The sequence below is a fragment of the Vespa crabro genome, chromosome 4, assembly GCF_910589235.1.
Source record: "Vespa crabro chromosome 4, iyVesCrab1.2, whole genome shotgun sequence".
NCBI lineage: Eukaryota > Metazoa > Arthropoda > Insecta > Hymenoptera > Vespidae > Vespa > Vespa crabro.
The window spans coordinates 9,932,073-9,959,436 of record NC_060958.1 but is presented as its reverse complement, the minus strand read 5'-3'; the positions used below and the strand labels follow the sequence as shown (position 1 = coordinate 9,959,436).

The 27,364-nt window shown below is 31.9% G+C and overlaps 1 protein-coding gene across 9 annotated transcripts in view; it reads right to left on the bottom strand.

The window, feature by feature from the left end:
* LOC124423370 (trace amine-associated receptor 9) overlaps window positions 1–27,364 on the bottom strand; it is a 68,365-nt gene that overhangs the window by 32,756 nt on the left and 8,245 nt on the right. For 2 of the 9 annotated variants that reach the window (XM_046961016.1, XM_046961017.1), the window contains exons 1-4: window positions 24,971–25,829; window positions 5,171–5,400; window positions 4,434–4,816; window positions 1,281–1,406 (exon numbers count right to left, since the gene is read on the bottom strand). In XM_046961016.1, the coding sequence (XP_046816972.1) occupies window positions 1,281–1,406; window positions 4,434–4,816; window positions 5,171–5,354 (693 nt within the window). In that variant the 5' untranslated portion in view covers window positions 5,355–5,400; window positions 24,971–25,829. Of the gene's footprint in view, window positions 1–1,280; window positions 1,407–4,433; window positions 4,817–5,170; window positions 5,401–6,786; window positions 8,184–21,851; window positions 22,385–24,890; window positions 24,909–24,970; window positions 25,830–27,364 lie in introns of those variants that run through there. The other 7 variants (XM_046961014.1, XM_046961008.1, XM_046961009.1 and 4 more) reach the window with 6 other exon arrangements.

The following is a 27,364-nucleotide window of genomic DNA, read 5'->3' as shown; positions in this document are numbered from 1 at the left end:
AAGAATAAATGAATTAATGAATCAATATAGGTTTTATATAGAGCAAATATCACAAACTAGACTTTTATCATTAAGTATGTGACAGATTAAAGTTAAATCTTATGGACATATTAGGTATTGTTCAAAATTCATTGATCTCATTTGATACCACGGATCTGGCGCGATAAACAACTTATGAACTTTCCAATTTATTTGGAAACCGATCTTATCGTTTTGTTTCATTACGCGCGCAAGCATAACGCGATTGCCGTTTTATCGGTAACGTGTATCGGTTTGAACGAAAAAAAAGGGGAAGAAGAAAAGAAAAACAAAAACGAAAATAAAAAAAAAAAGGAAAAAAAAGAAGAAAAAAAAGAGAGAAAAGAAAAAAAAGAAGACATTATTCCGAACGAAATTTTCGAAAACTTTCTAAAAGCGTTACGCTTTTGAAAAGAACGAAAGTTTCTAGTATCATCCATTTGTGAGCCGAGTCCACGATCGATACTTGACGATTTGCAGTTGGCGAGAGATCAAAGGAGTCTCTCGTTAATTAATTACATCCATGCGAAGTCAGAGAACTCGCGGATCGCAGGATTAAGTACGTTTCATTGAGTATCAATTATTTCGTTTTCTATAAAGAATTATAACGCGCATAGATCGAACCATTTCAATTTTCTTCTTTACAATTTCTTTCTTTTTTTCTTTTTTCTTTTTTTTCTTTTTTTTTTTTTTTTTTTTTTAATACTACAATATTCCTCTTTTATAACCGGCACTGCCATTATCTATTTTTCACGTTGAAGTTATCGCACGAATTAATAATGTATAATAGAGTACAAAGAAAATTCAACTATGGCGAAATATTAACATCTTGCATCGAGCAATTTTAACGGCACATTGCTAAAGTCTCATGTTATCCTCTATGCTCGTCGACCGTTTAATTTTATGCCCGCGTTTGTAGAATACAAATCATTCGTAACAACGTGTCGTGGATAATATTTCACAAGCTGCTCGTCCGCAGATGCGAATGATACGTATGAACCTTGATGTGTACGTGTGTGTGTGTGTGTGTGTGTGTGTGTGTGTGTGTGTGTATGTGAGAGAGAGAGAGAGAGAGAGAGAGAGAGAAGGAGGGAGGGAGGAGGTAAAAGGGACTTTGTTAAACGACACCAAGAGTCATAAATCGTTCTTGCAACGTTTTCGAAAATATCGAGGAATTGTGGAAATTCGTTGAAATCCTTCCTATAAACGAATCCTAAAAAGGATATAAAAAATTTACTGTTGCAATTGCTCGTTTAAAATACCTGAATTTGACAGACGACTTCACCGTAAGGCCAGCATCCGTAAACCGCCGGTAAAAAGCCAAAGGGAGTCACCAGGAGACCAATGGCGAGGTCATTGCTCGCTAGACTCGTCAGCAGATATCTTGGCTGTAATGAAGTTTAAGAAAACCTGTTGATCAGTCTCTGAATCACAATTGATAACTTCTATTTTTACTTTTCGTTAACTTTGGAAAAACTTTCTCTAAGTTCTTGAAAGCTTCATAAATATTACACACCTAATACAATATTCGATTTATAATAGTACTTTTTTCCTTTCATTTAATCTTTTTTTTCTTTCCTCTCTTTTTTTTTTTTTTCTTTTTTTTTTTTTTTTAAGAGAAAAAAACAACAAAGGATTAAACAAAAGACTTTGAATACCGTAATTTTTATAAAAATAACGTTGAGAGATACGAGGATTGAGCGGATAAAAATTCAAATTTACACGCAATGGACATCCGTTCGATGATGCAGATAATTCTCCAAGTTGAATCCAATTAACGTAAAGTCGATCGTGAAATTCTTGTCCGATCGTACGGAACAAAACGGGGAAACTTGAAATTCGCGTGCATTCGGCCGAATCCCTGACTTCGCTCGTGGAAAATGAATCTTCTATGTTCTACCATCAACCACGAAAATCTTTCTACAATTCGCAAAACGTTTTTGAATTCGACGGAATAATAATTCATCGATCGTAAAAAGGAAAGAACGGTATACAGATAATACCTCGGGCTTTGTGAATAAATCCTTTTCCATTTCTCTTTCATCAAATGGAAATTTACAACGTATTTAATAAACGTATTGTCTATTTCTAACAATTAATTTTCCCTTATTGAAGATCTTCATAATGTTAAACGAACGATAAATAATATTTTAATAATTTTTTTATCGGTCCGGTTAAGAAAAAATAAAAAAAGAAAAAAAAAAAAAAAAAAAAAAAAAAGAGAAATAAAAAAAAGACCTTAAAACGAGGCAATTTAGAAAGCAGAAAATTGTTTTATACATATATACATATCTATTTGATAACTGTACATTCGTTATTTTCTTTTTTTTTTTTTTTTCACGTGTACGTCAAAATTTTCACAAATTTTTAAAAGTTATCTAACCAATACAATCTAGCTACGTGAAGGGATCTCTCGAATCGTAATACTCGATTCGTTTCAAACTGTTTGTTTGTCAAGCCCTGGGCTGTTAGTGCCATACTAAAGCGTAATCGACAGTGAGACAAATTCAAAAATAAATTTGCGTTCGGCTCATGGTAGGATGTAAAAACAAAAGATTTACAAGTTTCGTACGAACGAGTGGATTTCGATCATAATCGTGATCATTGGCGGATAACCGCATTTTCAAATATATCTATCTATCCATCGTTAAAAAGAAATTCGTACGAGAGACGGCGAAGAGCGAATAATCTATCGAACAAACAAACAAACGAACAAACAAACAAACAAACAAACAAACGAACGAACAAACAAACAAATAAACAAACGAACCAACTTTCTCTCTTTGTTGTATTAATTTATCGCATAAATTTTCTTTCGCCTATGTTCCATCAAAAAGCATTTAAAGTTACACACAATAATGGAACATTGAATAACTTTGTTTGAAAAAAAAAAAAAAAAAAGAAAAAAAAATTATAACAATATTCATTTTATCAAAAAAAAAAAAAAACAAAAAAAAATATGAGAAAAGTTCTGAAACAATCTAATACATATTGTAAAAGATTCCATCTCTTCGATCTATATTTATGCATCTAAATATCGATAAAATTTACAAGCTTTCTATCATTCAAATATTTATGACACAGATTTGTATTTCGAAATAACGTTGAAATCTATGAATATCAAGGGCGACGTATCTCGGTGTTCATACGGAATAAAAAAAAAAAAAAAAAAAAAAAAAAAATCAGGATCGCTATCTCGATAAAGAACACGCGGTAATATCGGTGTTCTATCGAGCGAAAAATATCTTAATATTCATAATGTGTCGATATTTAGATACTATACGTTCTACTTCGTCGAACAAATTACGTACTATGGATTTCCCATTAATTTACCACCTATATATCAGTGATCGATACTTTTCCAATATAGGCACATATCATCGGTCTACGATGTTTTCATCCTAAGTCTATGAATAGACTGTGTAACTGAGCTAAATGTCTAACTTTTATGTCTAAAATCTCGATATTGTTAAATGCTGTTCGTACTTATTCACGCGGAATCGAGCACAGAATTCTTCAAATTTCTACGATATTAATGACATTCGTGATTTTCCATCATCCCCAATCAGAGAATAAGATTTATTCGAGTTTAGAGAAAAAAAAAAAAAAAAAGAAAAAAGAAAAAAAAGAAAAAGAAAAAAAGAGGTAAAATGACAACGATCGAAGGGACACTCTGTGAGAACAAATACGCGGCAAAATGCGAGGGGAAGCGTCAATTTCTTTAATGGATTTATTCTCTCTTACTTAATCATTTTTCTTCATTTAGATCGATATGAAAATTTTTGATTTATCACTGTACGATACGGTTAAATTTAACTTGAAGTTTCGATTATCAGATTTGATTTATGAAGCTCCTCGATATAAATCCATTTTACAACTTCAACATTATTTCAAATACATCCTATATCGTATAGTTTCCCGTTATCAACATTGTTTTGTCTAATAGAAAAATCGATGAAAATAACGTAATAACATATACAGAATAATCGACTTTATTCGTTTCGTTAAAAAATTGTGCTCTATCGTAAAACTTCGATCGAAAAGTTATACTAGCAGGATAATTTACATTTTAATGTATCCTCAATTCGTAAACACCATATATATTCTATTGACGTGATGCGAATAGATTATAGAAACATCAATGAAAGGATTAAAGATATATAAGATACGATCTCAAACGTATGAAAGAATACGATCCCAACTTATTCCTTTGCAACTTTATCTATTATCAATCCTTATTACGCTTTAATCTTTTTCATAAATCCATACGTAATGATAATACCATTGAAACTTTTCTATTGATTACATTTAATATATATGATATTTATAAAAAATAAATATATAAAATTTCTACATCTGAATCAATATATAAATATATATCATATCAATTAGAAAATAATGAGAGTCATTCTTACCTGTGCGTGAATGTATTTGCTATATCGCCTGCTATTGATGACGCAAATAACGAGTAGGTTAGCAAAAAGTATACCAAGGCTGAGTACCAAGATCAGAGTTGCTCGTAACAATTCCCCGAATCCTGGCCCGGTCCAGATCGCTTCGGAGTTGCCGGCTCGCCAGCAACTACTGTTGCTGAGTGCCGGCGCCAGCAGAATTGTTTGTTTGTGTTCCATCCTCCCACCACCACCACCACCACCACATTCGCCGACAGGTGCTCGCCTTTCCACGACGGCTTTCGACTGGTTGCTCTTCAAAAAAACGAAAATCTTTCTTCCTAGTTCTATGCGAGACACTTGTCCTTCTCCAACGTCTTCTATCCCTTTCATCAGGGTTGTCTCTGCTAACGTAAATCCATCAAATAAATTTCTTTTGATTTATATGAAAAGATTAACAAAATGGACTTTCTTAAAGGATTATCCTTTATTAAAGAAATTATTCCCGATTAATATGTAAACGAAATAATCTTAGTCTTTTGACTTTTGTATAAATAATATATTATAATTTATAAATATTCTTAAATATTTTGAATTGTTTGATAAAATAATTAAATTTAGAATCAAATATCGATTAATTAATGAAATTAGATACGTCTAATTATTCGTGATCGTATTGAATACGATTTTCTCATTAGACATCTATGAATATTTTTAATTGATAATAATTATCTATTAATTGAATACTAATTCAAATGTACCAATTTCAAGTGGATAATCCGGTTGAGCCGGACCTTTGATAATCGTCAACGCTCCCGTGCATCGTCTTCTTCGATGACGCTCGCGAGTATCTTCGACGATGGAGGAATTCGGGAGCGTCGATCGTAACTCACGAGGCACCAATTCGATTCGACCGAATTGCACTCCATTTTTGCGCGCTCTCATGCACTTCCCGTTGCCCTTGCATCCTGCTCCGATAGTACAATGAATTCTAAAGAAAGAGAAATATTCTCTTTAATTCTAATCTTAAATTGATTATAAATATTTATGAGACCCTTTGAGAAATTTCACATATATTAAACAATGAAACTTGTGCTTGTAAAAACTTATCTAACTTCACTCATAGATTTAAATAAAATATAATAAAAATTTCTTAAAATTATAAATTAAATTATTAAAATATTAATTTAAATAATTAATATTGTCGTTGTTTTATACATTTAAAATGGCGATGAGAATGAAAAATAACGTCGACAAATAAGTGCATAATCTAAAGATCAAAAATTTTTTTGTTAAATGAGAGATACTGAAATATACTGTTTACAGTTTAAACTTGGCTCCGAGCGATTATCATCCTTTTGTAAAAATGAAAGAGCTTTTAGGACGTGACGCTTCGCAGAAAACTATGATTTAAAGGATGGCGTAGAACCATCTTTATGCCATGTTAAATCGTGGATGGTGAGCTCATAGTGGAAATATATGACAAAGATATATAAAAACTCATCTCACGTTACGAAAAATGTTTAAATAAGGACGGTGATTATATTAACAAAAAACTAACTGTGTGTCTATATTTATACATACATATATATATATATATGTGTGTGTGTATATATATATATATATATATACTAAAGTTAAAAATAAATAAAATTTTTTAAAATACACTTGCATACTGTTGTTATTTCAGAAGAGCTATTACCTTTTGGACAATCATTCCATATAAAAATTTAACTCTCTGTACACTCATACCGTATACATTATTAAATCAATTTTTTCATCAATCAATATTCGAAACTCTATAAGAAAAGAATTAAAAATCTTATATGAATTTATTTGACTGACGAACACTTGTATCTCGTTTTAAACATTTCATTTGAATGATGAATGATATAAATATATAAACTAACGTTAACAGTTCATTTTTAATTATTATCACGAACTTTTGTTAGCTATGATACATCCAAGGTGTTTATTACATCTGTTTTTCGTTGAAATGGACCGACTAAAAAAATTTCGTACGAAACTCGTTTGAAACAACAGTACCTACGTGAAACGAACTCTTACGATATCATAAAACAATGATACGAGATCCATGCTACGTTTAGTTTTGTTATATAAATTCATGAAACTACTACGGCGAGTGCTACGATTAATCTTCGAAAGGCTAACAGTGTAATATACAGTACACAGTTATACAACTTTCGAAACCACGAGTAACTTTGTCAATCGACGAGATCGAAAAAAAGGTGTGAAGAAACAAAAAAAGATCAAAGAAAGAGAGAAAGAGAGAGAGAGAGAGAGAGAGAGAGAGAGAGAGAGAGAATGAGAGAGAAGACGATACCATGCAACAATATTTCACTAAAGTTTTACTTGCCACATGGGTCAACGATTTAGTAAAGTCTTGTCACAGAGACATTGATAGATCGTCTGCCGTCGATCTTCGCCGCATAAAATGTGCTCTTCTCTCTTCGATCAATAACGAAAACTAGCGCGAAAATCAAAAGCAAAGCAGCAACCGCTTGCTAGATTCACTATTTCTTTCTCTCACGCAGATTTATACGAAGAAAAAACAAAACGAGCTCATGTGAGAGGCATATTACGTCACTCTATGTATTTTCTTTTTCTCTCTCTCTCAATCTCTCTCTCTCTCTCTCTCTCTCTTTTTCTCTTTCGTTTCTGCTCAACTTTCGGACGACTCTCACGTTGACAATAACGTCGAATAATTAATTAAGATTTTTTGCTGGAGCTTCTAAGCGCGTGGAAGGGAATGGGTCGACCTTTAACCACGTGAACGCAAACTCGGACCCAACCGAACACAACCGACCGACCGAGGCTGATTAAAATTCGAGCGAATCTGGCTCGCTCCGGGCATCCCTTCTACTCGCACAAAAGTATGCGTAAAAGAGAGAAAGAGAGAGAGAGAGAGAGAGAGAGAGAGAGAGAGAGAAAGAGAGAGAAAAGAAAGAAAGAAAGAAAAAAGAAATATACGAAAGAAGAATATGTAATTGAAACTGTGCGGTGGAAAGAACTCCGCTATATAATATCCTTTTTATCTATTCTTTTCCCCCTTTTTTTTCCAAATATTTTATCGTCCCGTTGTCGGCTCTTCCTGTGCATATTCTTTTCTACACACGTACTACTCCCCCCCCCCCCCTGTGTGGTGTGTACGTATATGCGCATAAGTTCATTAATTAATTTCTACATTTGCGAATGAAATCTTGAATATATCGATAGAAACGAATATTCAAGGATTTCAATTAAATTACATTTTTACAGATTTAAAATAATATTTAAGTTTGACATTTAAAGAAAATTTAATGATCAATTAAACGAGAGTTCGTATCTTTCGACTACTTAAATCTTTTTAATTTTTTTTTTAATTTTTTCTTTTGTTTTTTTTTCTTTTTTTTTTTGGAGAATTTATATCTCTTCTATCTTCTCCTTTTCTTTTCTCTTTGCCTTCATTCTTTTCTCACCTTTCATTCCATAAATTTTATCGTCTCCTTATTCATCTGTCTCTTTCAGTTATATTTTCTATCTCGTGTCACATAAATTCATGATTCAGTGTTCACATTTCCGACACCATCATAATGAGATTCTACTGAGCCGCTTCTAAGTAGCTTCTTATTTTCGAAGATCGAAGAATGTGACTTTCACAACGAGCTTAACGTGAGTATCTTACGAATAAATGAAAAGGAGCGTTGGATTTTATCCATCTCAGTCGACGTTGTTTATCGAAAAGCAAAGTGATTGATCGCTCTTTTGTAAGAACTTTCATGGAATTACGTCTTCTGAAGATCTTTAAAAAAAACTTAAGACAAGATGGTACGAACACAAGTGAAGATTTTAACCGAGTAAAATAACGTGAGAAATTATTCGAAAACGAAGAGAGAAAGAAAAGCTTGAGAAAGCTTTATCTTATTTCTTTTTTGTTTTTTTGTTTTTTTTTTTTTTTTTTTTTTCAAGCGCATTATTCTTAGTCGCGTGTGAATTAACAAAAATGTTCGCTTTGACGTACGTACGTATACAGACGCGGAAAAGGAAAATTTCTGCTAACAAAGAAGCTAGAGGAAGAGCAAAAAAAAAAAAAAAGAAAGAAAAAAAAAAGTAAATAAAACAAAGAAAAGAAAATGTTTTAATCTACATAAGGTACGAATTTCTACGAAGAACGTAACGATCCTTGTTTAAACGAGCAGACGAATTCTTACGATTCTTATGTTTTATTCGAATTAATTATAACGTGAAAATATGTATGCAAAATCTTTTCATACGTATTATACTGAAATAGTTATGATAATAGACATAAATATCGTAAAATATTATTTTTCTGCTTAATTATTATTATTATTGGTAATGTGAAATCTCCATTCGTAGCTCTTTAACAAGGAATAAAAGAGAAAAATATCCTTAACCCGTAATGTACAGATTGAATTTTTTCACTGTAGATCCAATTTAATTCTTTTCTGCACATTCTGTTCAATCAGCAAGTTTTATCTACAAATAAGAAAGTTCTATCTTGAAAGTTTAAATTTGTTAAATATTTCTTCAAATATATTAACGAATCTGACTCAAATATACGCTAAGAATTTTAATATTTTCATTTATCGATATATTGATAGAAAATTAAACGCGTATAGGCAATAGGATTTAAACAAATATGATACAACGCGAATGAATCCAGTTCCTGGTCCATGTTATTTTTTCAAACGGGTAACGTTTCACTAGTGAGTATGTTTCTTCAAAACGAAAAGAGAGAAAGAAAAAATAAAAAAAGAACAATTTTGTTCGTCAGCGGGAAAAATGAAACCAAAAAAAGATCGTAAAATGATACCGTAAAATCGAGTGTTTTGGAAAAAATGTAACGTATCTAGCAATAGGGAAAGAGAAGGAAAAAGAGAGAGAGAGATATCAGGAGAAGTACAGAACACAGAATTGAAATCGACGATAAGTCAACATAATTTTTATCGTTCGATGTTCGTCATATAACATAGTTAAACAGACTCGTATAGCAATGTCGAACTCGATGTAATTACAAAAAGAAATACTATGGCAGCACGAATTCTATGACGTATGACGTATGACTGGTACGTGACGTTCATCCTTAAATCGAATATTTACCCACCAAAAATGCAACAACGCGTTATCGTGATCCATCAAAATTAAAATGACGAAGCTATTCGTTCGAGTCGACTTTCGAACCACTCTCCGTGTTCCACAAACCTGATCACTCAAGAAGTTCTTTCTTTTTCTCTCTCTCTCTCTCTCTCTCTCTCTTCTTTTTTATTCCATCCTATTCTTTTTCCACTTTGTTGAACGTGGATTGATTCAAACTGAAATCTCTCATATTCGATACACGACCGCATCTTCGGATACTGCGAAGGGATCGATCGGCTAAGACTCTAGTACTCGAAAGCGGAAAGAGGAACGAAGAACTCTCGATCCTCGTTGGTGCTTTAATGAGCGACAGAAGAAGACTTGCGGAAAGATCTAAGCTAGCTAAGAGAGGTAAAGAAGGGAGAAAAAGAAGAGAGAGAGAGAGAGAGAGAAAGAGAGGAAAAGGAAGAGGATTAAGTTAGGAATGGCTTTATTATATCAGAAACTACCGGAGAGGAACCAACCTCGACAGCACGAACTACTCGGAAGTGTCGCGACGATTTAACCGCAATGGCGCCGGATGCATTTAGATGGCGAAATTAGGATTTTTCGTGAATGGCTCTTTGGAAAAGAGAGACCGAGAGAAAGAGGGATAGACGAATTTTTTTTTCTTTATTCCTTTTTTTTTCCTTTATTCTTTTTTTTTTCTTTTTCTTTTTTTTTCAACCTCTCAACCAGATTCCTCGTGCTAGCCGAGTGTAATGGAGTAAAACGTTAGAAGCCACAACGGGTTAATGCTTGAAGATACCTTCAACCTCAGCTCCTTTCTAGCTACTACATCCCTTACCAAAAACCCCCATTCCAATTTCAAGCCGTTTTCGGTCCATCAACGAAGTTGCATCGCGCAATGGTTGCTTCGAACGAGAGAGCGGTAGGTTTAAAGGACTAGCTCTACTTCGAACGACGTTCCGACGTAATGACGTTTGAAGATAGCTGGACCTAATGGCGAAATGAAAGCTGTGCTATATCCCTTTCGATATACGTCTTCCTCGGTTACTTCCTTTTTCGGTCGTTGACGTCCTGAAACTTCCCTCATAACACTTTCCCTCTCAACGATCGTCTTTCAGTTATTACTGAATCAGAAATTTCTCTTTCCCCCCCCCCCGTCCCTTTTTTTCTTTCTTTTTTTCCTTGTCTTCTCTTCTTTTTTATCGTTCGTTTCTTTACGAACTTTTCTCCTCCCTATTCCCCGCTCTCTCCCTCGAGTTTTCTCCATTTTGTTAACTTTACGAAGGAAATACAATTAACCGAGAAGAAACATGGTCGACCTTTTCGATGTAAGTCGCGAATCATTTGAATTTGTTATTCGATAATTCTCAAAAATTTGCTCGAATATTTCAATGAAATTATTAAATGTACGATTTCAACGTAAAACTGGATGATTTATATCCGTTACGGCGTAACCGAGAACGTGGCAAGAAGATAACGATGAGTAATTGTGACGGTAACATATAAGCCGACGACGCGATCGAAAATAAGCGATTTTTCCACGTTCTGCGGACTTTTTTTACCTCAGATAAAAAAGTAAAGCTCGTTCGTTTTTCGCGAGATTCTCATTTGTTATCTCTTATAGTACTTCTATTCTCTTTTGCTATACCGAAAGCACTTTTCAGTACTCTTTACACCCGAATGTATCCCCTGGTTCCAATGTTTTTGAGAAAAATGAATGTCTTAAACGTTTTTTACACGAGATTTCCGCACGATTCTATTCTCAACAGGACGAACAGATTTCGATTAAAAAAAAAAAAAAAAAAAAAAAAAGAAAGAAAAAAAAGTAATAAAAAAAACTACAATCAAACTCTTTTTTACGAATAATGTAGAAAAATTGATTTCTTCGAACGTCGAATTTCTAAAAACGATAATTTTTAATAAATAAATATTTGTAATCAAATTCTATCCGACATTAGCCCTAGTTGTTTAGATCGTCTTTATTTTTTATAATGACAGAATTGAAGATGCATTTTTAAACCTACTGATTATTATTTCCGAGGTTTCAAAGAATATGTTAGTAGTTGATTTTGTTTTTTTTTCTTTTTTTTTTTGGAGTCAAAATTATTCATTCTATATAAATGACAGCTGTTCAAAGTGCCTGAGATGTAGCGCATCTCAAGTGCACAACTTAAAATTATTTTGAGATCTGTACAACTAGGGTTAAATACTTCCTTTCTTCAAGTATATTAGAATGTGATTTAATCTTGAATTCATAGAATGCAATTTCTTCCGTCATTTTTTTAAGTTTTCTACCCGTCAACATGTTCTGACTGCGAAACGAGTAAACCAGAGACAGAGAGAAAAAAAAAAAAAAGAAAAAGAAGAAAAGAAAATTGAAAGGGACGAATGAAATTCTGAAGAAAATACGAAGAATGTGAAAAGATGGTGCGAGAGATCGATTTCAAAAGGAACGACCGAGAATTCCGAACGCACGGCGAACTCCACTCGACTGCATTGCCTCGAATTCGAATGAGTACGTAGTATACACATACCTACGTACATACACATATTCAGAAATTCATACATACACGCTCGCACGTGCACACACACACACATATATATACATATATATATATACATATATATATATACATACAGGCAAAAGAAAGACCACATAAAAGGAGTATTCCGTTGTCCAAGAAATGAACCTTCTCGATAGTAGGAACGGCATACCCTTACATTGCACTTATTCACAAATCCAAAAGGAAAAGCAAAAGATCACTTGGCTTAACCCGCTAGAAATAGTAGTTGCTCTCTTAACTCATAGCTCGCATGAACAATCCCTATAAACCAAGAGTTCTTTATGCTTCAACTAGCAATTTTGTTCGTATCGAAAATATTTTCTACAATCGGGTAACATTCTTTCTGAAAAAGAGAACAAAAAATATTATCTTTAAAGTTCTCATACTACATCACAAAGATTTTCTTTTGACTTTTGTTTATCCTTTGTTGTTGTTCGATATTTTATGACGTAAAAATCATACAAAAAGATTCCAAGTCAATAAAAAACTCTCAACTATGTACTCCATCTGTCTCTTTATCTCTCTCTCTCTCTCTCTCTCTCTCTCTCTCTCTCTCTCTCTTTATACAATAGTAACGTAGCATCTACTGCATCCGAAATCAAATCGTGTGTCACCGAGACCGAGAGAAATATTTACGGAAGATGTGACGCATTGTCGAGCGGTCTCGACGATATTCGAAAGTACGACCATTGTGTACCAAAGCAAAATGGAATATTTCCCGACGGCCCTTTACTGCACCCAATATGACAATCATATAACTATCAACATTTCGCTGTAATTTTAAGGAATTTCAACGAAACTCTATGATTTTCCTACGAAAGACATTTTCTTTTTAATACAAGGAAATTCATTTAAAAATGTTTACGATCTTTGATATTTAATCTCAATAGAGATTAAATCGTACGATTAATAAATAATCTTTTACTTATACAGAAAATACTACATTATTATTCTACTCATTCACATAAGATATAATAGTTCAAATGAAATCATTTAAAAAACATTTTTAATTTCATCTAAAAGGCAATTGAAGAGAGAAAGTTGTTAAGAAATTTGCCATTTAATCAACCAATCGTAACGTTCTATAAATCGTCCTGTACAATGAAGATAAAATAAACAAAATTATAATTATGAAAATAATTAATATATTGGATAAATAAATAAATAAATAAATATATATATATATATATATATATATATATATATATATATATATATCGAGGACAAATGTCAACTGGAAGCAACATCGTATAGAAATATTATCGATTCGAATCGAGATTACTTCGATGTTAGTCGGGCCGAGTGGAAAATCAAGCACGATGACCTTCGACATAACGTCATATCCTGAAGAGATCGAGAAATAAAAAAGTATTGGGCGAGGTTTTGGCATGAGTATCGAGTAAATTCTGTGACGACCCAACGCGAGCATCAAGGGATTTCTCTCACGTACGATGATAACGCCAGAAAATTGAGGGCCGTCGTTAGCGTACTGAGAATGTAGGTTAATTCCCAGGTAATAGAGCAAAACCCGTGAGAACGGAGATGAGAATTCGCAATAAAAATTGTTACATATCGTTTAATGTATTCATATGATACCTCCAAATTTTCAGATCCTAAAATCAACGGCACGAATACGCTCTATCGAAATTATAAAAACCAACGTCTTAAGAAAAAGAAAAGAAAAGAAAAAAAAAGAAAAAGGCCTTAATTAATTTTCTCTGAGATATCGATCTCGTCGATAAAAATTTTGTTTCATTCGATTCATCAAAATCTACAATTGAAATTTGTTTTCAATCGAAATCCAATTAAACTTCTTATAGTACTATAAGATAGCTAGTAAAGTATTTCTAATGGCATATCACCCTTTAAAATAAATATCAATGAATTATATCAAGTATCATTTATTTGTAATAAATTTTCTTGAAACTTCAGAAGTACACTTTCCAAGTAATAATGTTCCTCGTGTATTCAAGTGAAGAATATTCTTACGAGAGTACAGAATTTGCGGTATACGAGGGAATACGTATGTTACACGTGTTCAGAATACATTCCCATTCTACATGTCGGATTTATTACAACACGTGTACTTTTCCAACATATACAGAATATAGTTACTTGTAAAACGCACTTGTGTATATACACATATTTACACAATAAATATATATATATATATATATGTTTCATTTGAAATGATATGGTCAAACATCTTTGATCCTATTTGTTTTATAAACAAATGTTTCAAGTAAAATTTGCTTAGATTTTCAGAGAGAAATATAATATTTATCGCAGCTGTTTCATAGAGAATGCAATTATTAAGATACAGAATTCGTAACAATTTTTTTTTCTTTTTTTTTTTTTTTTGTGAAAATCGATATTTTAAACCTTTTGGATATGAACGGAAAAAAGAAAAAAAAAAGAAAAAAAAAAGAAAAAACACCAAGACGTTACATATGGACTATATCGTAAACCTTTCAGGATTAGACTTTAAAGAAGTTTCAAAAGTCGGATTAGATCTTTACGCGTACCATAAAAGTTTTCCACAAGAGGAAATACGGCTAACCTCGACGGACCCTTGGAAAAATATTTTTCGACAATGTTAAAAAGATACTTATTGGAAGATATCCAAAGCATTGCGTGAATGCAAATATCGATGTATTACATAGGGAAAGAAGGATGTAAAAGTGGATCAAATCCTCTTACATATCTACCATTTTCTTTCACCACGTACCATCGTTAAAATATTACATTTAAGTGTTACGTATGAAATCAATATATATTATTAACGTATAAGAATGTTGATAATGAATATCGTTAATGAATACCGTTAGTGATCATTAATGGTTGAACGAGTCGACGAAGATGATGTAGAAAATTCAAGCTCGAGAATTAAATCTATAGCGAAGAGAATTGTAACGTAAGTACTTACTCGATTTCGTTCGTTAAGAGATCGACCCGCTAAGAGAGTAATTAACGTGGTCGTTATCTTCTATTAATTATCAATATCGGTAGGTACATCGTAATTGATGTAATAGAAAGTAAACTCTTTTTGATTTTGCATATGTATAAAATAAAGAGCGATATGATAGATAACATCGCGTAATACATTCTATTTAATGAACTTTGAAGCAGACACTAGATCTATGACGATGCAATAACATTTACATTGACGAAATAATCGTAAAACGAACTATATATAATTGTAACTTGATATATCATAAAAGGAAAAGCATTTCGTTTTGTATAGACACATAGGGAATACGCAAAAGAGTATGCACTTTGCGATAATATAAACTCACGTATACGTGTTTATTATATTTATTGGCTTTATGCAATACGCAACACGTGCAACAATTTATCTCTAATTGCCGTAGAAAGCTTTGCTCGATGGAACATCTCTTCTCTCTTTTCATTATTAGTCATGATTGAATAATCTCGAATTGATAGAGAGAAGCGTAACTCTGCCATTCGCTTAATCCAAAACGAATTCTATTCTATTCTATTCATTTCGATTAGGGGAAAAAAAATTCGATTAGAGAAAAACAATTCAATTGACGTGCACACTGAAAAGTTTTATCTGTTTAAATCTTTCCAATTTTTTTTTTTCTTTTTTCTTTTTTTTTTTTTTTTTTCTTTTTCTTTACTTAATTAAATTAAATTACATTAGATTAGTATATTATTTAAATGTAATCACTACGCGTTTACCTCGTAGTTTTATAAATTTTTTTTACGGTTTAAAAAATAAAATGCAATAATGTTAATAAAGGTATAAGTAGAGAGTAACCTTGAAGTGAAGCTCGTGAAAAATAATTTTCATGAATAATTGTATAAAAAAAAAAAAAAAAAAAAAAAAAAGTAATATCAAAAAAAAAAAAAATTCTCCAAGATTTTGAATGAATCTGAGGGAATGCAAGTGTATGTGGCATAAATTATGCAGAATACATCTATAGATCGTATAACCAGAACAGTAACTGGTAGACTTTTATCAAGCTGATTTTCTCAGATCGACAAAAAGTGAGGCCGAGGACGCGAAAAAAAAAAAAAAAAAAAAAAAGAGAAAAAGAGAAAGCAATGGGATGGATCGCAAATTTTCAACAACGGTCTTCAAGAGACTTTATAAGAGTGAGAGAGATCCGTAGACGAACGCGATAAGGCACGGAAAGTCGTCTAAGGAGAAAGATCCGTGTCGCGGTGCTGCTGCAAGAACTTTTCGAGTTACGAACAATAACAACTTAACAATACTCGTATGAATTGCACAATAAAACGTTGGAAGTTTAATATATATATGTGTGTGTGTGTGTGTGTATGTATGCGCTATCTTATTATTTAAGATGTATATATATTTATACATAGTATGCATTCCCTTATTATTTATAATCTATTCTTCATTCTATTTCTCTCTTAATTTTAATTAATCTTTTATTCTATTTTCTTATTTCCAATTATTATATAAGGAATAATAAATTCTATATACGTCTATGCTGTTTTATTATATTGAAGAGATTGTATGCATTTACGAAAGGAGTCATTCCTCATAATAATCTACATTTCTAACAAGTCCATTTATATATCGTACGAAAGTCAAGTTGTTTAGAATTAATTCTAATCCGACGGTACTTCCTCTAGTTCGTAATTAATTTCGCTTTTAATTATAAACGTATATTTTCGACGATATTAAATTTATTATCGCGTATAATAGTATTGCGTATGTAAGGAAAAAAATAATAAAGGATTGAAAATAATAAAGGATTGAAAATAATAAAGGATTGAAAATAATAAAGGATTTATGATTCTATATTGTCTTATTATCATATACTCGATTTTATTGCTTATACTTTTATGCATTGCTTGTACTCGCGATAAATCGTGAATGATACAAACGTAAGGTATTATCTTATCATCTCGTCTTTCGTATCTCATTTTCATTTACTAGTGTCTAGTTTGGTACGGGTTCTTGCACATTTTTATATATGCGATAGAAAATAATTTTTGTCATTTTATCGATCCTATTTGCAATGATACACGTTCAAATATAAAATGGATATTTGTCATTTGTAAAATTAATATAACGATTTAAAATCTCGATTTTCAATATCGAGTAACATCTACTGTATATTTCGATATAATATTATAAACAAACAACCAGCCAATGAAAATGAATATATATATATATATATATATGTATATATATATATATACATATATAGTTGAAAAGAAATTCGTGGCCGATCGATTGGTATTGTTCAAGCTTTAAAAAATATAGTAAAAGAAAATGGCTAAAGCTGATAAAAATCTCTTGAACGATCGTAGATGCTCATAGCGTTGAAGTGCCAATACAAACGAGCCGGTCATCGTTGAAGTTAAAACGTTCGATGAAGTGAACGATGCGTAGCTCACTGAGTTAAAGTGGCACATTTTCAATTTTTCTCAATGCATTCGCGAATACCGGCGAATACATTCGAAATTCTTTGGAGTATCGTACTATAAAAGATACGTATCGTTGACGATAACCCAACAGAGAATTTATGATTATTCATACGAGAAATAAGCAAACGTCGAACGAATGAAGGAACGAAGCGAGCAATGAGAAAAATTCGAATGGTTGAATAAAAAATAAGATAGTTTTTTTTACGATTCATAGAAAAAGGAAAAACGAAAGAGAGAGAGAGAGAGAGAAGTAGAGAAATTTCTGGAAACCAAATACAAAGATAAACATAACATCATTTATAACAATAAAGACAAAGTTGGATGTGTAAAGAACAAATAAGCGGAGTATTAAAACAATATAGAGATAAATTTTCAAAATGTCATCTCTCTTATACGTTAAAACGAACGAAATAAAAATAAATCTTATATAGATATAATTTTTACTTTTTTGAGTATTAAGTTTAAATTATATCAAAGATTGAGGAAAAAAAATAAATCAAAGATAGAGATAGAGAATAGAAACAGAGATAGAGATAGAAAGAGAAATATCGAAAATCGATCGTTGAAAATAGAGTAAAAGCAAAAGAAAAAAAAAAAGAGAATAAAGGAAAGAAGGAATCGATCGTAACACGTGAAATGTAACGAAGAAGAAATCGAAAAAACGGGGATCATTTGCAAGGAGAAGATAAAACTCGTTAACGTGAAAAAAAAAACAAAAAAAAAAAAAAATAAAAAAGGGAATCGAGGATACATTTCATCTTATAAACGGGGCCCGTTCAATGACGTCCTTCGAATATCCGTACCTTCTCTTTTCTCTGTCTTTCTTTCCTATACTTTTTCCTTTCTTTCTTTTTTTTTCTTTTTTTTTTTTTTTTTTACCATTTCCTCCTCCTCGTTCTCCTTCTCCTTCTCCTCTACCCTTTCTCGCCTCTCAATAGATAGAATACTCTGCGCATACGATTCAATACCATTGAATGGATGTTAAACAGAACGAGCGCGTGCGCGCTTCTATAGATGTAACTCGGAGAGAAAAAATATATCTAAAAACTTTGAAAGCGAAAATACTCTCTAACGGGAACGTACTCGCGTACATTAACACTGCAAAGCGACCGTCACGTGCAACGCTGCGAAAAGGTTAAGCTTTGTTATGTACTGTAAAATCAAAATGAAAAAAAAAAAAAAAAAAAAAAAAAAAAATAGAGGAAAAAAACGAAGAAGAAGGAAGGAAGAAAGAGAAGAGAAGAGAAGAGAAGAAAAGAAAAAGGTACAGCGAAAAACAGCGAGCTTGCGTGATTTACGCAAAGGGTTTTCCCTCGAAAGAGAAAGAAAGAGGAAGAGAGAGAAAAAGAGAAAGAGAAAAAGAGATAGATAGAACTACGAAACAATGGAATTATATTTACAGAGAGAGAGAGAGAGAGAGAGAGAAAGCTAAAAAAAAAAAAAAAAAAAATACTTTCATTATAAAAAAATGCAACTGAAAGAACCCTTTTGAACCTGGATAACGTTTAACTTTATTTCCTTTTCGTCCTTTTTTTCTTTCTTTCTTTATCTTCATTTTGTTATTTATTTCTTTTTTTTTTCTTTTTTTTTTTTTCTTTTTTTCTTTTTTTTTTCCAACTTCCTCGCGCGTTATTGCAATGCAAAGTCTATTTTCTTCGAGGCGACTTAATTCTCTCTCGTTCCAAAGTTTTTTTCTCTCTTAACGATATCACCGCCCATTGTCACTAATCTCATTCGAATTACTCCTTTTTATCATCGACGTACTTTTTCTCGAACCTCCACCGCTATATCTCCATTCTATTTCTTACGGCTATTCTATTTCTTTGTTCTTTTCTTTATACTCTTCAGGTTCTTCCTTTCGCTCTTTATAATTCACGTCTGTGTACGCGAAACGTTAGATAATATTTATTGAACTTTAACGAGACGTCGAGTCTGGCCGATATCCGCCGATAAATTCCTCAGACGAAAGTTAGTAGAGTTTGTAGAAAATCATGAAACTTTAACAAAGAACACGCGTTAACGACGAGTTAATGTATATACTAAATACATTCACGTGTATGATAGTATACGTAACAACAATGGCATATCAAATTAAATGAACTCAAGTTACGAACAAATGTATTTGTTCGTATCCTTATCTCCTTCGACTCGACTAATAGCATAAAATAGATTTTCTTTTCGAAAAGAAAAGACGTAACAATCCTTGATATAGAAAAAGAAAAAAAAAAGAAAAAAAAGAAAAAACAAAAGAAAAGAAAAAGAAAAAGACGAATTGGCAAGAAGATTAGCTCGAGTTATAGATTTTTCTTATCATTTACCTTGGCCTGTGTGAACGTTATACTCGTACTAACTCGATACTATCAATCATAAAATATTTAATATCCGCACGATTAACGTCAAAACTCGAACGTTTTCAATTCTAATATCTATAAAAATTCATATCTACGATACTTTTATATCTATATTAAATATGTACGTATATACGTATATACTGCAAGTACATTACATATCTCACATATTCGATTGGAATGGTGGTATATAATAGTAAGTAGTAAAATTTAAGCATTGGTCAACCAACGATTCACACAGAGAACAAATATATTCCTACCAAGTACTACATCTCTCGACGGATAAAACGAAATCCACTTGTCAGGCTCATCCTAAAACGTTCGACGGCTATCTAGAGAAACCAAGTTTCGTTTGCTATTCGTTCATCCGATTTAAAAGCTATTGCTCGAAGATATACGAATGTCCCTCCCCCCTCTCTCTCTTTCTCTCTTTCTCTCTTTCTCTTTTGTGATCTTACACGAATATCGAAAGAGAGATACGATAAAGTATCTTGATCGAATTTTCATTTTTTAAAGAGTACATACATACGAACAGGCAATTACATATACTTATGAATTATTTATAGTGTGATAACATAAATCATATGTAACATCGTAAAATTAAAAAAGAAATATATATATATATATATATATATATATATATATTTTCTCATTCGAACGATCATGATTTGCTTCCTTGAAAAAACAAGGAAAAATTCATAGCAAGAGGATCTTTTCCCTCGAAGAGAAAGAGAGAGAAAGAGACGAAACAAAAGGGTAAGAATAATCCTTGGCTCGTAAAAAAGGCGAATCGTGAGATTTAACGCGTCGAAGGAAAGAACGAAATTTTATCTTTGTCAGAGGTAATAACTAACTTCTGTAAGATTTTCCGTCAATGATACGAAAACTTCATAACTTTTGGATCAAAAGAAGAGAGATAAAAAAAAAAATTTTATTATTTTGTAAACTTAAAAATATATTGGGTCATTTAAAAACTTTCGATATTATTTTACGATTAGATTACAAAAGAACAATTTTTTGTTTTGCATGTTTGTTTTTATAATACGTATTATTTACTTATTTATTTATTTATTTTTTTTTTTTTTTTTTTTGATCGAATTAATACTTCGTATTATCTTTATATTTTCTTTATATATATATATATATATATATATATATATATATTTTTTTTTTATGTTTTTTGATGAACACTTTTTATCCTCGAATTATCGTTTATCGATTTCCTCGAAAGAATCGTCCAAGTCTTCTTGTAACTCGACCAAAGACTCTAACGTTCGAACTTGTCATTGAATTTTCCCGAAGGTGTCGTCCTTCTACTACTAAACTTTCACCGATAAATAATCAGGTTACCCTGGCACTTTACGTTCGAACGATCTACTGTTACGTTACACCGACGTAAGTAACTTTGTCATTTGGAACGGAAGAAGCAAGTTCGTCCGTGTAACATACAAACGATGAGCTCCCCGTTTGAACTTTGATCTCAATTCATGTATATATCGATTAATACGAGATTAACGTTTAAATGATTAACGCATTATTGGTGTTAATCATTCGAAACTCCATAGTTCATACGCTCGAATTAAATTAATACCTATATATGCAAATATATATCTATATATATATATATATATAATGAAACATTTCCATTAATCAAGAATGAGAGATCTGACATCAACGAAAATGCTATTAACGATGATCTCCACATCGTTAATACTATTTTAATAGATAACGAGTATGCATATGCCAATCGCATTTACAACACACATGCAATACCCGCAGATGCGGTTAATGACATAATTATGTGGCGAATATTTTATCGTTTGTAAGCAGACAACTCTGAATATCTATCTTGGAAGTATGAATGAAAAAAAAAAAAAAAAAAAAAAAAAAAAAAAAAAATTGGAAACCATAAAAAACAGAGAAAGAGAGAGAGAAAGAGAGAGAGAAAGAGAGAGAGAAAGAGACTATGATCTTTTAATTTATTAAAGGAGGATACCTACTCGTCGATCAAGTTCTTCAGCTTCAACGAATTCTCCTTTCTCGTTGAATCGTTCGAACAAAGGGATATCCTTAATCGAAAACTGATAGCCCGAAGGAGTAGTGGTTATCGCTCGCGCGAATAATTCGTTGATCGACTGGCGATCCATCGAAGGTGCTTTAGAAAGAGAACCCAACGTGACTAGCACAAGCACATCTCTCTTTCTGTCTCCATCTTTATCTATCCTTCTTTATCTCTTTTATCTTTCTCTTTGAATATTTTTCGAATCCCGTTATATTTTTCGTAACTGAAATGACTCAATGAAGATACTGATATAAATTATTAGTAAGAATTTGTTCAATAAAATTATTTAATACAATCATCCATCTCTTGCGTATAATGTTCGCTGAAATAAACTTTATCCCAATAGGAAGTAACGGATCGTTAAAAGTATTCCGAGATAATAATTCCTTTGACGACGACGAGTTTTCTCTCCAAGGAAATTTTCTCTTTGCCGGATTAAATAGATTGATCTCGTCTCGTTAATATGTACATCGTCACGCAATTTTCTATTGTCATCATGGCAAATATTGAGCGTTCAATCATTCTTAAATTCTCTCACGAATAATGATGATTTTTTCTACAACATACATTATATATATATATATATATATATATATATATATATATATATATATATATCTACGAAATGAGACCCAGTGAAACGAGTTGAAAAATTTGAGAAAATGTAGACAACATATGTACATCAAACAAAGAAGCCCGCCCGGTTCATTATTTTTACGTGTAAATAGAAGTTGCCTGAATGGAATACCTTTTGTAGAAAACTGAAATATTTAAAATTTCACTTTATACTAACATTCGTCTCTTTGTATAAGTAAACATTCTCTAACCGTTCTATTTTTCATTTTTCTTTTCTTTTTTTTTCCTTTTTTTCTTTTTTTTTTTTTTTTTTTTTTTTTTTTTATAAATATCACTTACGCGTAATTAGGAAACGCTCTAACTTTATCCCAAACCCTTTGCTATATTTAACTTGCAACAAAACTATGAACGTCCATTCATTCGTTCTTATCCGAACTATTTAAAAAAGAAATCATTTAAAACATTAGATGACTAATCAGGTATTTCTTGTTTAAAATGAGGAATGAAAGATATATATTTAATATTAGGAAAATTTGAATTATTCAAAAGAAATGTCATAAAATTTTGACTTTTTAACGAGAAATTAATATATTTCTTGATTCATGTCCATCATCAAAAATCTACTTCTTTGGTAGTTAAATTTTGATTAAATTATCCTTATCCAAGAGAAATCCAAGAACACGAAATTGAGAGTAGATCGAGAGGAGAGACTATTTGGGTATATCTGAAATATAGATGAACATGTATTACTCACGAATAGAAATTGATCTCATGCTCAATCTTTTCCATCGAGAATTTCTTAAATCTATTCAAGAAGAAACGTTCTACGTACCGTAAAAGAAATACGATAAAAAGAATTATGATTATGTATTTTAATGCATATATATCGAAATAGGACTTTGGTGTTCTCCAATCATAATAATTCAAGTGTAATTTAATTCGTACATTATTTATCATATTATCATTATTATCATTACTCGTCTACAATTATTTAAAAGGTTAAAACTCTCGAGAACGAGAAAAAAAAAGAACTCGATACTCTATTTTCTACTTCTTTCAAATGATAAGAACAAAATCTTTTCTATCTATTCTATTTGATAGCATCCGTTAATCCAACTTGGTCGCTTCGTTCTCTTTTGAGGATGGCCCAAAGGGATTCAAAAGATTTCTTTCAAACTCACGTTGATATATTTATATATGAGAAAAAATTTAAGATAAAAAAAGAATGATCTTGTATGAATGTAATGTATGAAGAAAAAAAAATATACGTATATCTAAATATATATATATATATATATATATATATATGTGTGTGTGTGTGTGTGTGTGTGTGTGTGTATTAAAATATAATTTGATTTACGATGATTTTCAAAACGAACTGAACGACAGATAATTAATTTCTCATAATTTGAACGGCAATATTTGTACTACTTCTGTGAAAACTATATTGTATAATATAGAATAATTTCAATCTCTAAATAATTCGAAGAGTATCTACAATGTTATTTTGAGTGCACATATAACATGTTTTGTTCAAATCATTGTCGTAAACTAATTCAGCATTACGAACTAAACGTCGGTGATATATCATTTTAATGTGTATCGCTATCCCATTGCGATTCGCATTCTTGTTGGTTCTTTGTTAAAATATAACGACCTCGGGATACGTTATAATATTTGGTTTTATCGAAATTCGATGAATCCCTGGCAATATGCCTACGCGGAAAATAAATGGGCCGAGTGACCCAACAAAACATGGCTTTCACCTCTTAAAGAAATACGATCTACTTCCGACCGATGTTAGGGAGAGATAAACTATTTAACAACGAATTTGCAATTAACGCTCCATCCTTACAATCTATAAGTATCATTTCTTTCTTTGGAAGAAACAATGTGCATGATGATGACGATGACGATGATGATGATGATGATGATGATGATGATGATGATGATGATGATTTCTCTTAACAAAGAAGAAAAAACTTTATGAGACATTCAAGACGGACGTAGAATTTATTATAAATAAGGAACGATCTTAAATTACTTTGTATATAATATATCAAGCGACCCTTCCCCCACGCGAATGATATTTAAAAGAATCGAAACGAAAAATCGAGAATATAATTATATTCTTAATTCAAATCATACGAAAGTACGAAATAGCAATGATCCAAAATTAAATCTAATCTCTCCAAAAATATAATGTTGCATTATAATGAACGCATTTAAAAGACGAAACTTCGTTCTTACAATCAAAGATACGATACTTGTCAAGGTTACATCCTATACTCGTAATATTCATTATAATACCTTAATCACCGCGCGAGTTTGATGAGAAAAAAAAAGGAAAAAATAAGATGAAGAAAAAGAAGAAGAAGAAGAAGAAGAAAAGAACTTGTACTTCGAGTATGACACTCAAGGTCGCGGCTGTAAAAGTTCGAAGCTCTTGAAGCGTTGCTTTTACCGAATCTTGGCACGTACCCCTTGAAGAGAAGAGAGACCGTAGAGTTTGGCTGGTCCACAAAAGACGGAACAACTTCCGGCAGTCAGAAGATTTTTTGGAATTTTTTTTTCTCTCTCTCTCTCTCTCTCTCTCTCTCTCTCTAATGGTATCCTTTCAGTTCTATCCGAATATATCCTATAGTTCTTCTTGTCTCTTGAAAATTTGTTGAATTCTGCTTGGACGAACACAGTATCCGTACTTCCCAAAGCTCATAAGCAAATCCTGCAGGGGGATCCAACGAATAAGAAAAAAGTTATGAGCGACGTTCATGGAAGCCTTTCTCATCCCTCCTCCTTTTTTTTCTTATTCCCCCTCTCTCTCTCTCTCTCTCTCTCTCTCTTTTCGTCTCTCTTTCTTTCTTTCTCTGTCTTCCTCCCCCTTTCGTTTCTTCTATCCACGCACAGCTTTTAAGCTTCAAAAATCCATACTTCTCGATCGATCACACGCACATAGAGGATCTAACAATTTCAAAACCCTTTATCTCCTTCCACTTGATCTCCTTCTTCTCATTCCTTCCTCCTCCGTTGTTCGCGAATCGCGACGCATTTCACCGAAAAAAATAAATAATGAAAAAAAAAAAAAGAGAAAAAAGATAGGAAGAATATAAAGGATGGATCGATGGATCGAACGAAGAAAAATTCTTTTTCTTTTTTTTTCTTTTTTCTTTTTTCTTTTTCTCTTTTTTTTTTTTTTATATCACTGGGACATAAAAGACAACAACACCTGTATCGTTTTTCGATTGAAATCAAACTTGAAGAAAAAACAAAGAGATAAGGGAAAGAGAGAGAGAAAGAGAGAGAGAGAGAGAGAGAGAGAGAGAGAGAGAGAGAGGGTAAAAGATGACGACACGAGAGAGACAAAGGGACGAAGAAGGACAAGCGTCGCGACGACGCGGAGGCTGACGACGCACTGACTGGCCGACTCTCGCGCTGCACCCGAAAGAGCAGCCGTTCTCCTATCTCTCTCTCTCTCTCTCTCTCTCTCTCTCTCTCTCTCTCTCTCTCTCTCTCTCTCTCTCTCTCTCTCTCTACTTTCCTCTCCTCTTTTCTCCTCTCTTCTCCTCTCTCCTAACGATACCACACTGACATGATCTCGTCGGTGCCAAAATTCATACGCCCACGCGTTCCTTTCGTGGCCATCCTTTGCGCTACGTATATCCTTATCTTTCCTTCTTTCTTTCTTTCTTTACTTGCTTCTTTTCTTTTTCTATAAGTATATAATATGGTATATATATATATATATATATATATATATGTACATACACACACACACAAATATATACATATAGGCATATACTACTCAAGTTTGAAACGATCTTCGTGAAGCTCGTGTCTCTGACACACTTTCCTATCAACGGAACGACCCTTCGATCATTAGAGATAAAGAAAAAGGAACATGTTCCCTTTTCTATTCGCTCAAAACGAGGTTTCCTCCGATGTTTTCCTTTAATTAAGATCATAAACAAGCTCGACCTTCAACCCGTATAATAGCAAGTTCTTTAGGAAACGACTGCCTATTCCTAAAGAACAGTGCTAAGATATTATTGTCAATTTAGATACTCTGAAAAAAAAAAAAAATATACAGAAAAAAAGTATACAACATTTAAGGAAAATGAATTAGCAAAAGATTAATATAGTTTCAACAAGATTTTTTTGAATTACCTTTGAAAGAAAATCTTAGCATCTTCTTATTTTGTTTCCGGTATTATCTCTCTGCGTTATATAGAGAAACAATGATATATGATATAAAGAATATGTTGAGACAGTGTACACCATCATGAGAAATATAATAAATCCTCACAGTGATATGTATCGCCATCACTATGACATAACCATTATACGTATTTAAGTATTTGTTACTCTGAAAGTAATATACTTTACTTCGTGCAACATTAATATCAGAGATAATAGTAGAGCACTCCCTGTCGTGAGAATTCAGCTTAAGAAATAACGATAATAATAATGAAAATTAATATTTAATCTCATTGGGAAATTTTATTTTAATTAAGTTATGATCAAAGACTAACGAATACTGATATTCCCTATTAATATTCAATAAAAAGATTTTATTTCTATACCGAACGAAATTGTTTCAATCATATAAAAATCAGTTAAACTGAATCATGTTATTCTACATAAAAAAAAAAAAAAAAAAAAAAAAAAAAAACATTCATTAAGGATCAATGCTTTTTAACTTATTTAAATTCTTTCGGACTAACGTTTCATTAACTCGCTGAAACAGATATAGAAGAACAGAATCGGATAATTCCGATTATCCGAATTAATTGAATCTTCGAGCTAACCAGATAATCGATTTTCTCGGTCAATCGAATAATTATGTCCTTCATGCTCTTTCATTATTAACCTCTATTC